This window comes from Symphalangus syndactylus, chromosome X (genome assembly GCF_028878055.3).
Source record: "Symphalangus syndactylus isolate Jambi chromosome X, NHGRI_mSymSyn1-v2.1_pri, whole genome shotgun sequence".
In the NCBI taxonomy this organism is placed as follows: domain Eukaryota; kingdom Metazoa; phylum Chordata; class Mammalia; order Primates; family Hylobatidae; genus Symphalangus; species Symphalangus syndactylus.
The window spans coordinates 127,026,098-127,039,714 of NC_072447.2; the positions used below are offsets into that span (position 1 = coordinate 127,026,098).

The following is a 13,617-nucleotide window of genomic DNA, read 5'->3' on the forward strand; positions in this document are numbered from 1 at the left end:
GAAGGGGAAAATGAGGAGTTGGTGTATAATGGATATAAAGTTCAGCTCATAGAAGACGAAAAAGATCAGGAGAAGATCTGCTAACATTGTCCTTACAGTTGACAATATTGTACTGCTCACTTACAATTTGCTAAGAAGGTAGATTTCATGTTAGGAGTTTTTTTTTAACCACAATAAAAAAGTTACTTAAAAAATTGTTAATTTTGTTAAATCCTGAACCCTAAGAACATGTTGTTTTTGGGTTTTTGTTTTTTTGTGTGTTGTTTTGTTTTTTGAGACAGAGTCTTGCTCTGTCGCCCAGGCTGGAGTGCAGTGGCACAATCTTGGCTCACTGCAGCCTCCACCTCCCAGGCTCAAACAATCCTCCCGCCTCAGCATCCTGAGTAGCTGGGATTACAGGTGTGCACCACCATGCCTGGCTAATTTTTGTATTTTAAGTAGAGATGGAGTTTCACCATGTTGGTCAGGCCAGTCTCGAACTCCTGACCACAAGTGATCTGCCCACCTCGGCCTCCTAAAGTGCTGGAATTACGGGAGTGAGCCACTGTGCCTGGGCAAACACGTCTTTTTTTAAGAACACACCCTTTTGGCTGGGCGCGGTGGCTCACGCCCGTAATCCCAGCAGTTTGGGAGGCCAAGGAAGGTGGATCACTTGAGGTCAGGAGTTCAAGACCAGCCTGACCAATATGGTGAAACCCCATCTCTACTAAAAAATACAAAAATTAGCCGGGCGTGGTAGTACATGCCTGCAGTCCCAGCTACTCGGGAGCCTGAGGCAGGAGAATCGCTTGGACTCAGGAGGCAGGAGAATCACTTGGACTCAGGAGGCAGAGGTTGCAGTGAGCCGAGATCACGCCACTACACTGCAGCCTAGGCAACATAGCAAGACTCTATCTCCAAAAAAAAAAAAAAATTAAAAAATAACACATCCTTTCAATAGCCTATATGATGAAATTTAAAAGGTTGCATAAATAATTTCTGCCACACACCCAAATACAACCACAGTATTTGTCTACAGGTAAAGCACTTGTGCGATTGTTTGAATTGTAAGCTGAACTAGCTTGTTTTTATGAAACACCATTTTTTACTTGAAAGAAAAGCAAACTATGGTTTTTAAGACATGGGTCTTTCACAGGCATTTTCTCAAAACTGAACCAAGTGAGCCTGTCACTTCAAGGAAAACAACAGAGTATTTGCTGCCGATGATACGCTTTTACATTGTTGGTGGGGGAGTAAATTAGTTCAACCATTGTGGAAGACAGTGTGGCGATTCCCCAAGGATCTAGAACCAGAAATACCATTTGACTCAGCAATCCCATTACTGGGTATATACCCAAAGGATTATAAATCATTCTACTGGCCGGGCGCGGTGGCTCATGCTTGTAATCCCAGCACTTTGGGAGGCCGAGGCGGGCGGATCACGAGATCAGGAGATCGAGACCACAGTGAAACCCCGTCTCTACTAAAAATACAAAAAATTAGTCGGGCGTGGTGGCGGGCACCTGTAGTCCCAGCTACTTGGAGAGGCTGAGGCAGGAGAATGGCGGGAACCCAGGAGGCAGAGCTTGCAGTGAGCCGAGATTGCGCCACTGCACTCCAGCCTGGGCGACAGAGTGAGACTCCGTCTCAAAAAAAAAAATAAATAAATAAATAAAAATAAATCATTCTACTATAAAGACACATGCACACGTATGTTCACTGCAGCACTATTTACAAGAGTAAAAACTTGGAACCAACCCAAATGCCCATCAATGATAGACTGGATAAAGAAAATGTGGCACATATACGCCATGGAATACTATGCAACCATAAAAAAGGATGAGTTCATGTCCTTTGCAGGGACATGGATGAAGCTGGAAACCATCATTCTCAGCAAACTAACACAGGAACAAAAAATCAAACACTACATGTTCTCACTCACAAGTGGGAGCTGAACAATGAGAACACATGGACACAGGGACAGGAATATCACACACTGGGGCCTGTCGGGGGGTGGGGGTCCAAGGGGAGGGAGAGCATTAGGACAAATACCTAATGCATGTGGGGCTTAAAACTTAGATGACAGGTTGATAGGTGCAGCAAACCACCATGGCAAATGTATACCTATGTAACAAACCTGCACGTTCTGCACATGTATCCCAGAAGTTAAAATTTAAAAAAAGACAGTTGTAACACATGCAGTGTAACCCAAAAAGGGCTCAAATACAGACTATATAAAGAACCCCTACAAATCAGTGAAAGAAACTCAAGCAACTCAATAACAAAAAAGGCAAAAGATATGACAGAGACCTTTCACAAAAAGAAATAAGAACTTCAGGCCAGGCGTGGTGGCTCATGTCTATAATCCCAGCACTTCGGGAGGCCAAGGTGGGCAGATCACCGGAGGTCCGGAGTTCAAGACCAGCCTGCCCAACATGGTGAAACCCCATCTCTACTAAAAATACAAAAATTAGCCAGGTGTGGTGGCACACACCTGTAATCCCAGCTACTCGGGAGGCTGAGGCACAAGAATCACTTGAACCCAGGAGGCAGAGGTGGCAGTGAGCCAAGATCGCGCCACCACCGCAGTCCAAACTGGGCAACAGAGCAAGACTCTGTCTCAAACAAACAAAAAAAAAGAAATAAGACTCCAAATGACCAATAACATATAAAAAGATGCTCATGAAAATATAAGCCACAGTAAAATTACATACATATTTACAAAAAATTTAAGTCTGACAATATCAAATATAGTGACAATGTGAAACAAGGTCAACTCACACACTGCTGGTGGGAGTGTACACTGAAATAGCTTGGCAATATCTAACAGAGCTAAAGTGTAACCTATAACCCAGAGATTCTACACCTGGTATATACTCCACAAAAACACATGCTTGTATACACCAAAACTGTTGTATAATAATGTTTCTATTGGCACTGTTAGTAATAGCCAAAAACTAGAAGCAATAAAAATGTTTATCAACAAGACAGCATAAAAATAAACAAATACTGGTATACAATGGAGTATCTTGCAACTATGAAAATGAATGAAGTAAAAAAAAAGGAAAATCAATGAACTGCAAACATACAATATGGATGAATCTTAAAAGTCATAACTGTTGAACAAAAGCAGCCAGAAACAGTAGGATAACTATTCAATGATTTCATTTATATGAAGTTCAAGAAAAAAATTAAACATATTGGGTAATGACACTGCAAAGAAAAGCAAGAAAGTTCCTTTTAGTTGAAGATGCAAGGTTAAAAAAAGAGAAAAATCAAGAAAGAGGAAAACCATAAATGTCAGGATAATGGTTACTACATGGGATGTGGGAAAGGTTTGATCGGGAACAAATGGTATGTTGCCTTGACCTGGGTGTAAGTTACATGGGGGTGCATCTTACAGTGATTCTTTAAGCTCTATATTGAGGTTTCATGACTTCTCTGTATTTTCGTTACATTTCACAATTTAGAAAAAAATTCTTCCATGTTGCTCAAGGCTTTAAAGAGAGCCAATGAATTCATATAGAAGAGTTTCTTACTCTTTTATATCTAGTAATCCTTTTTCCAGTCAATGAAACAAAAAATTTTAAGACTTACAGAACCTGCTTATATATCACATCTAAGGCTAAATAAGATGCCAGATTACAATCATCCACAAAGAGATTATCTACTTTGCAGATTATACATAACCTTGCAGCTCACCTCTGTGCCTTCCGATTATGTCAATACTCTATCATCAGGATGAGCAAGGTAAGGTTATTAAAAGTCAACAGAGTAAACTTTTGCTGGTCAACAATTCACTTCTAGGTTTCACAAAATTATGTTCAAAACCAAAAAATAAAAAGGCAATGGAAGCCGAGCGCTGTAGCTCACACCCGTAGTCCCGGAACTCTGGGAGGCTAAGGTGGGTGGATCACTTGAGGTCAGGAGTTTGAGGCCAGCCTGGCCAACATGATGAAACCTCATCTCCACTAAAAATACAAAAATTAGCTGGGCGCAGTTGTGCGCACCTGTAATCCCAGCTACTCTACAGGCTGAGGCAGGAGAATCGCATGAACCCAGGAAGCAGAGGTTGCAGTGAGCCGAGACTGCATCACCGCACTCCAACCTGGGCAACAGAGCGAGACTCTGTCTCAGAAAAAATAAAAATAAAAAATAAGGGCAGTGGAGAGCATCTACTAAATTAAATACTTAGTTTGAAAATGTCAGGCCATGCATAGTAGCTCACGCCTGTAATCCCAGCACTTTGGGAGGCCAAGGTGGGTGAATCACTTGAGCTCAGGAGTTTGAGACCAGCCTGGTAATATCACTTGAGCTCAGGAGTCCAAGACCAGCCTCAGTAACGTGGTGAAACCCTGTCTCTACCAAAAACACAAACAACTAGCAGAGCATGGTAGCACACGCCTGTGGGCCCAGCTACTCAGGATGCTGAGGTGGGAGGATCGCCAGAGCCCAGGAAGTTGAGACTGCAGTGAGCCAAGATCACACCAGTGAGCCATGATCGCACCACTGCACTCCAGCCTGCACTCCAGAGTGACAGAGCAAGATCCCATCTCAAAAACAAAAACAAAGAAAGAAAATGTCATTTAGCTATTAAACATTTCTCACTAAAAAAAATTATTCTGAGAGTACCTTACAGATGGTAAGCTGGTTTAAGTTTGATCCCAAGTACTTTCAACTACTTCCCTGGAGAACTAGACAGGCCTTCTAATGGGTTGAGAAGAGAACAGTGGTTGGTTAAGAACACTGGTTAAAGTTGGGTATGCTGGCTCATGCCTGTAATCCCAACACTTTGGGAGGCCGAAGTGGGAAGATCACTTGAGCACAGGAGTACAGGACCAGCCTAGCCAACAAGTGAGACCCCATCTCTACAAAAAAAAAAAAAAAGAAAGAAAAAAAAAGTAGCCGAGTGTGGTGGCGCATGCCTATAGTCCCAGCTACTTGGGAGGTTGAGCTGGGAGGATCACTTGAGCCTGCAGGTCGAGGCTGCAGTAAGTGGTGATCTTAGTACCACTGCACTCCAGCCTGGGCAGCCTGGAGAACAGAGTGAGACCCTATCTCAAAAAAAAAAAAAAAAAAAAAAAAAAAAAAACACTGATTAAGCTTCTAATTTCACAAAATACGTTACACCTAACATAAGTTTATCTGGAATATAAAACAAAATCAATCTTCCTTCCACTAGGCAACATAGAAATAACATCTGCTTCAGACTAGCATCAGAAGATATGACCTAAAAATGCCATCTAGGTCTTTTGTGGAGAGGAAATATATAAGTATATCAAGGTTGCTTCAATATTTACTATGAAGTATTAAAACAATTCCCTCTTTGGGTTCTCATTTCCCTTATAGGGTCAATTCCCTTTAGAATATAACAGCAGGGGCCAGGCACCGTGGCTCACACCTATAATCCCAGCACTTTTAAGAGGCCAAGGAGGGCAGATTACTTGAGGCCAAGAGTTCGAGACTAGCCTAGCCAATATGGTGAAACCCCATCTCTACTAAAACTACAAAAATTAGCCGGGCTTGGTGGCACATGCCTGTAATCCCAGCTACTCAGGAGGCTGAGGCAGGAGAATCACCTGAACCCAGGAAGCGGAGGTTGTAATGGGTCGAGATCGCACCACTGCACTCCAGCCTGGGTGACAGAGTGAGACTCTGTCTCAAAAAAATAATAATAGCAGGAAGCACCATGTCTTTGAAAGAAGAATTTAACAGAATAAAGTAACTCATCTTTCCCTTTGTACTCAGGCTACTAAAATGCAATTTCAAATATTCCTTCATATAGAAAAAGAGAAAAAAGAAAAAGAGGAAAGGAAAAGGAAAGGATGAGAAAGAAAGAGAAATAAAATAATTGTTTAAAATTCCTCCTTATTCACTTGAGCCCAGGAGGTCAAGGCTGCAGTGAGCCAAGATCGTGCCACTGCACTCCAGCCTGGGCAACAGAGTGAGACCCTGTCTCAAAAAAAAAAAAAAAAAAAAACTTCTCCTTATAACAATGAACTTGCTTCCTCACATTTTCAATAGTTTCATTTCTATTTAACAATCTTAATGCATGTCTTTTGCAAAAAGCCTTCCAATGGTTGCGGGGAAGAGGTTGCGTCAGTGTTGCAAACTCCTACCTAGACTAATCGTACAGTCATCATTACATAACTTTAAGAAATAACTGAAATATAATTCTATATTGTCAGTCACCAGGCTACAAACATGTTCATTAGGACACAGATGACAATGTCATCATGAACTATTAGTTAGAATCTCAAAGATTTGCTCAAGTTGCGTATGGAACCATTGAAAGGTTATTACAATAAGGCAATTTGTTTGCATAATAGATACTTATATTTCCTTAGTATAAAAAAGGTATTCCTTTGGCTGGGCATAGCGGCTCATGCCTGTAATCCCAGCACTTTGGGAGGCTGAAGGGGGAGGATCACTTGAAGCCAGGAGTTTATGACCAGCCTGGGCAATATAGCAAAACCCCATCCCTACACATACACCCGCATAAAAAAATGTTTTTAATTAGCCAGGCATGGTGGCATGCACCTGTAGCCCCAGCTATTCAGGAGGCTGAGGCAGGAAAATCCCTTGAGCCTGGGGGGGGTCAAGCCTGCAGTTAGCCGTGATCGCCTGCACTCCAGCCTAAGTGACAAAGCAAGACCCTGTCTCAAAAAAAAATTAGTTAAAAATAACTTTTTTAATAAAAAGATGAAACAGGTATTCCTAGTTGTAACAAGAAACTAAAAACAAACACTAAGAATTTTCCCCCGATAAGTAGATGTATCTGTGCTCTTCTCCCTAGGTAATTCACTAATAGAAGTCCACCAAGGATTCCTAAAGAAACTGTTTCTGAACATTACATTTGTCTTACTATACACCTGCCTAATGGTTTTAGGTCACTAACCTAAATTATAGGGAGAGGAACAAACAAAACTACCTCTAATAGTTGCCCACTTTAATATGGCTTAAAAATAATCAAATTTTCTGTCTCAGTCCAAACTGAAATTATTTTAATCCCTTAATAACTTTCAAATACTTCAGTTTACCATTTTTCCACTTTTTAATTTAATTTTTTAAAAATAAAAATAGAGACAGGTTCTCACTATGTCACCCAGAGCTCTCCTGGGCTCAGGCAATCCTTCCTCCTGCCTCAGTTGCCTAAGTAGCTGGGATTACGGGTGTGTGCCACAGTGCACACCACCTCACATGCCACCACACCAGGCATTCATTTTTTCCACTTTTAAAATAGTTTAGTGCTATTATGGAGATGCTGTCTCAGGTCCCTGAGAACGAGGACAGAATCTACTTTCTGTCAAAAGATGTATTGAAAACTGAATAAAATGTGTGAAGTTCCTTCAAGGACGTAAAAGATATTTTGTGAATATTTCTTAACATGAGTATACAGCTTTTCATCTTACTTGTTCCCATTTTCCAGTAAAAAGGAAACAGAGTCACAAGCTTAAACTACTTGATTACGCTCACATCTCAAATGTGGCTTTCATATATAGAAGGCTGATGTTCATTTACGCTTCACTTAATTATTTAAAACAAGACAACAAAAAGGTTAAATGTAGTTAAACAAAGTGCTACCTCTATTATCATTTGTAGAACAGAAACATAACCCACAAAAATGAATACTGGGACAATATAGTTTTATCTTGTAGAAACATGCATTTAAAAGAAAAGGAAACAGGAAATGTTTAAAAAAAAAAAAAAAAAAAAAAAAGGACAACAGGAGTTGCCGCACTTACAGTAGGAAAAAAGCACAAGTATACTGACAGCACTCACCCTACCTAAACATTAAAGCGTTACAGAATAATTTTTTTTTTTAACAAACAAAGCAGTAGCCTATACAACCTCCCGACATTGCTTCAACATTTTGTGAAGAATGTTTCTCTTCCCAGGAAAACAGACTAAGACTTATACTTAGCTTATGAATACAGGTCGAAATGGGAAATTAAATACTAAATGAAAACTGAGACATCAAGAAAAGGTTTCAGATAAAGCTTTGGCTGAATTTGGAGCAACTTTGCGAGGAAAAAAAGGCTCAATCACCAAGACTAAAATTTCTTAGAATGATTATATCCCTTTACCTAGAATCCTCCAAGAAATTCAGATCAGATGGCATGTTTTGAACAACCAAATGTACTTAAATAAGTTCTAGAATGTCTAAAATCATGTAGTAGCAGCAGAAGAAAAAGAACAGCAATCAAAGCATTTGGCAATTAAATTTTAAAACTTTATTTTAACTACTATTAATAAGGTAAGACCTAACAAAACTTTCTAATTGATACCTAAATAAGCTATTCAAACAAATAGATGATATTCAACAAACGTAAGTACTTCAAAATTACACTAAGTATTAACATGAGGCTAGCATCTTCAGATTAAGAGCTTCGAATATCAATTCTCCATTAAGGTTGCCTGTAACAAAGAAGTGCTGAGTTCACTGTGTTAATGATTTCTACCAAAAACAGAATTCTCCACTGGATCTACCAGTACATGCAAGTTTATTAGCTTAATCATGGCAAGTTCTACGTCAATATAAAATAATCAAGAAACTAAAACTAATTCCAAAATTAAGTGATTAAATACATATCTTTCAGAATTTGGAAGAGTTTGCATTTAGATATAAGTATTATTGGAAATTACAATTACATTTTGGTAGTCCTCCTTTGCCCTTCTGATCCCTCTTGGAAAAGGTCACTCTTTAAGAGTTCTATAATTTAGCATTAAAAACATAATTGGTATCTCTGGAAACATAATGGGATATCTAGGTATGTGATGGATGGACCATTCAGATAGGCAAAATACAGTTTTACTTTTCTCTCTAATTACCTAATAAAACATTCTTCAAAGCCAAGACCTTCCATTTAATAGACAGTTGTTTTTCACGGTGTATAATTAAGAATTTGCCCTATCTGAAAGTTATAAAATGCCCCATACATCTCATATGTTGCTTTCAACACTAGCTGACTACCACTCCCAGAAAAGATTTATGCTGGTAAGAAGTGACAGACAAGAAATGAATTAACAACCTCATGAAATATATCACATTATTTTTAAAAAGACAATTTTCAGTCAAGTTAAAGCTTATCTGCTAATTTATCTTGTTAAAAAGGAAAAATTCACCCAAGGTATAAAATTTTAAATATTGGTCATATTCTAAACGCCAAATTTACAGATTCACTAATAATGTGGTGGCACACTACCTTCATTTTTAACATTTCCAGTTGCTGTTTTATATTTCAGAGGCTGTTTTCAGACAAAGGAAAAAGTTTTTTTGTAATACATTTGCACCACCACGTATTCTGCCTAGTAATATGAAAATGCTAACACCTATCTTTAGGAAGATACAAAAACTCCAAAGACATGCTATATGCAACAAAGTTTCATAGAGGGAAAACAGGTCAAATAAACTGAAACTAAGTACTGGATGGTGATGTGTTTAACTATTTAAAATAGCTTATTATGTTACACAATTTTAAATTCTCTTCCTGTAACAGAATGCAATCATAAAACTGACTACACTGATTTGGATCTACTATAATTCAATCCACATTCTACAAGTCATGCAATAACTACATACACCTAAGTTCTAATAATTTTTTTTTTTTTTTTTTGCTGTTGTTTCTGGTTTGTTTTTGTTTGTTTGGGTTTATTTTTTTTTTTTGAAAGAGTTTCGCTCTTGTTACCCATGCTGGAGTGCAACAGCGCGATCTCCGCTCACCGCAACTTCTGCCTCCCCGGTTCAAGCGATTCTCCCGCCTCAGCCTCCCGAGTAGCTGGGATTACAGGCATGTGCCACCACGCTCGGCAAACTTTGTACTTTTAGCAGAGATGGGGTTTCTCCATGTTGGTCAGGCTGGTCTGGAACTCCTGACCTCGGGTGATCCACCCGCCTCGGCCTCTCAATTTGCTGGGATTACAGGCGTGAGCCACCACACTCGGCTTCTAATAACAGTTTTTAAGCAGCTCTTCTAACATAAGAACTACGACAGATAGCATGTATTATGTAAATATACATAATGTGAACCTAAAATTCCATTTTACCTAAGTATTTCGACCTCCTACATCACTTTTTCTCCAACCATTACCAGTCAGAAGCTAAGCAGAATTTCACCTTATAGCCCTAATACCACTCATGCTAAGGTGGGAGCAATAATAGTAAAACTGTTGGGAGGCCCAGGTGGGCGGATCACCAGGTCAGGAAATGGAGACCATCCTGGCTAACACGGTGAAACTCCGTGTCTAGTAAAAATACAAAAAATTAGCCGGGCGTGGTAGCACGCGCCTGTAGTCCCAGCTACTCGGGAGGCTGAGACAGGAGAATCGCTTGAACGCGGGAGGCGGAGGTTACTGTGAGCTGAGATCGCGCCACTGCACTCCAGCCTGGGCGACAGAGCGAGACTCCGTCTCAAGAGGAAAAAAAAAAGTAAAACTGTCAAAAAACAGTAGCTGAAAGGAGGAAGCTGAGCAATCTACAAAGATAACAGCCCCTAAATAAATGAGCTGGCTTTAAAAGTAAACAATGAACTGCTTTATCAGTTTTGGGGCATTACCCTAGTATGGATGAAGATGATGGTCTGGCTGGGTAACTTCCCATCTTGCCTTCCCCAAACTTGATGGCTATTTGTCAACTAGCTATCAAACTTGATGGCTATTTGTTAACTAGCACATACGAGGATTTGTAAAATGTTCATTATAGTTAAAAACGAAGATTTATCAAATAGCCTTCTCTGACAATTAATAAACCAATAAGCACTCTAAGCATATGCTGGCGGGGCAGGGCATGTGTTGAACCAAAAGAAATATGAGACATAGTCCCTATCTTTCAAGGGCCTCCCAATTCATTACAGTGCAAGAATAAACACACGAGTAAGTCAGAGACCAATTAATTGCTAACCTGAGTGGTACAGACTTTAAATGCATGAGCTGTCCTGAGAAGTTTAAATATCTAAAGGTTGGAATAATATTACTTTTAATAGCTATCACTTGAGCACTTACTATAAGCCAAGTGCTTTACAGGCATTATTTAGTCTTCACAACAATCCTTTGAGTAGAGTACTTATTATTCCCAATTTACTCAAGGGGAAACAGTCCAAGTGGTTAAGGAACTTACCCAAGGTCACTCAGCTAGTTAAGTGGCTAAGACAGCCGCTTATTTAGGGAATTCTAGAGCTCACACTGTTAAGACTTCATACAGCAGTGCGGGGGGTGCGAGGGAGGAAGCCACATAGGCTGGCACTATTACAAGCGCGGGATCCGGCAACGCGTTCCTCGTGTTTCGTTCCAAGTAATGAAGTTACAAAGATTTGAATCTTTAGCATGAGCCACGGTAAACTGGCTACTAGAAATGGAGAGGGGTGGGCAAGGACGACAAAAATGGCTAACAAGAGTTAATTTCATCCAGGGTTGAGCTTTAGCATCTAAAAGCGATCCAGAGAAGGAAATGAGATGTTATTAATATTTGTTCTTAAATCTGAAGTTTGCTTTGCTGTTTAAACGACTCCTTCCAGGGGGAGGGGAGGAGGGAGAGCTCTAATGTGGGGGCGACAAGACTAGGGGTATGGCAAATTACTGTTTTCGGTGTTACGGGGGAAAGTTTCACGACTAAAGGAAACGCGTTATCCTAGGTACTGGAGAAGCTTGGAGAGTTGCCAAAATTAGTTGCAGTCCCAGGATAAAATGGGGTTTAGGGAACATTTAATGACGACAGTTGAATCCAACCCGAAATAGCTCTAAGGTGAAAAGACGGAGCAAAGAAATGTCGGTAGTTCTTCAGGGAAAGCGGCAATCCCTGCCACACTTCCCCACGGCGCTACGCGAGGCCGGGACAGTCGAGAGACCGCTCCCCGGGAGGACGAGAGGTGCCAAACCGGGTTCTTCGCGGCGCCCCGGGCTTCGCGGCAGCGGGCGAAGAGGAGGGGAGGGGAATCCGGGACGGTTCGCCCTCCTCGGACTTCAGGCAGAGGAGGCGCCAAGCTCCAAACTGCGGAGTCCAACGGGTGCAGAGTGAAGAAATGGGACAGAGAGAGATGGAAAGTCCGAATTGCCCCGGCGCAGCCCCATAAAGATAAAGGAGCCAAGTGAGATCAAGCGAAGAGGGGGACACAAAAAGAGACCAAGAGGGAGCGCGGAGACCTGCAGGGGCGGAATAGGAGTTCTACTAAGAGGCTAAAGGAAGCCGAGCTACCGCAGGCAGTAGCGATTTCTGTGAGGCCAGGGAAGGAAGGAGGTCCGCGGCGGTTAACAGCACCTCTCCCCGAGTTCGAAACTCCTAGCCGACCATCCACGCCCGCCGCCCGGGTGGGGGAGGGGGTACATCTTTCCCCCCCAACCTCCCACCACAGGTGAGAGTGCAGCTGACGCCCTGGCCCGGCCCGGCAGTGCGCCTGCCTCCGGCCCGAACACTCACAATTCGCCTCTCCCTGATTTCTCCCAGTTCTTTATCCACTCTGCGGGAACCACCACAGCCGCGGTCGCCATCTTCCTCTCACTAGTACCAGAGGCCCGGATGTGTAGCACGCGAGCGAAGGGTCAAAGGGGAGCACCGCCCACGAGGAATGCCGGGAGCTGAGAGTTCGTTTTTCGATTTCCCGCCCCACTTTCCTCTCCAGCCAGCGGAAACCCGAGGCCCGGCAGCCAACGACGTGGAGACTCGCGGGCCCCATTGCGAAGTTACTACGCGGGTTGCGCCCTCCGAAGTCTTCGGCCTTACTTCCCATTAGAGCAGAGAAATGCCATCCACAGGCCAACAAGTGGACCTTATCTTCTTCCGTAATATCTACCCCTAACCACTAATACAAACACGCATTTTTCAAGCACCTAATATGTGCTAGACACTGGGAATAGAGAAATAATACAGTCTTTGGGAAAGACATAAATATAAGCAAATAAATTACATTACCCCCTGCTGACTGCTGAGATAAAATAATCGGGAAGGGGGCAGCCATTGACTGTGTGCCAAGCATTACGCTAATACGAGGGATACGACCTAACCGTGGGAAACGTGGATGCACGAGTTCTGACACGCTCTGCGTTGGCCTGCTATCATTGTTACCTTAGGCTAAACTAGGGACTGCAAGTACCATGAAAAACAAAATGGGCCGGGCACGGTGGCTCACGCCTGTAATCCCAACACTTTGGGAGGCCGAGGCGGGTGGATCACCTGAGGTCAGGAATTTGAGACCAGCCTGGCCAACATGGTGAAACCCTGCCTCTACTAAAAATACAAAAATTAGCCAGGTGTGGTGGCACGTTCCTGTAATCCCAGCTACTCAGGAGGCTGAGGCAGGAAAATCACTTGAATTCGGGAGGTGGAGGCTGCAGTGAGCCATGATGGAGCCACTGCACTCCAGCCTGGGCAATAGAGTGAGACTCAATCTAAAAAAAAAAAAAAAAAAAGACTAACAGTATTATTCCTTAATCTACAGATATTTCAAATTTGGTCTTTTTTTCTTTTCTTTTCTCTTTTGAGACAGGGTCTCACTCTATTGCCCAGGCTGGAGTGCAATGGCACGATCATGGCTCACTGCAGCCTCTACCTCCCTGGGGTCAAGCTACCCTCCCACCTTAGCCTCTTGAGTTGCTGGGACTACAGATGCGCACCTCCATGCTTTGCTAAGTTTTTTGTATTTTTCT

The 13,617-nt window shown here is 42.0% G+C and overlaps 1 protein-coding gene across 20 annotated transcripts in view; it reads right to left on the bottom strand.

The window, feature by feature from the left end:
- Window positions 1-12,532, bottom strand: part of THOC2 (THO complex subunit 2) — a 133,898-nt gene extending 121,366 nt beyond the window's left edge. For 18 of the 20 annotated variants that reach the window (XR_010119676.1, XR_010119677.1, XM_055268161.2 and 15 more), the window contains exon 1: window positions 12,392-12,525. Coding sequence is in view for 18 of the 20 variants with exons in the window: in XM_055268161.2 (XP_055124136.1) it covers window positions 12,392-12,462 (71 nt within the window). In the remaining 2 variants the exon portion in view is untranslated. Of the gene's footprint in view, window positions 1-12,391 lie in introns of all 20 variants that reach the window. The other 2 variants (XM_063634890.1, XM_055268156.2) reach the window with 1 other exon arrangement.
- Between the last annotated feature and the right edge of the window lie 1,085 nt (window positions 12,533-13,617).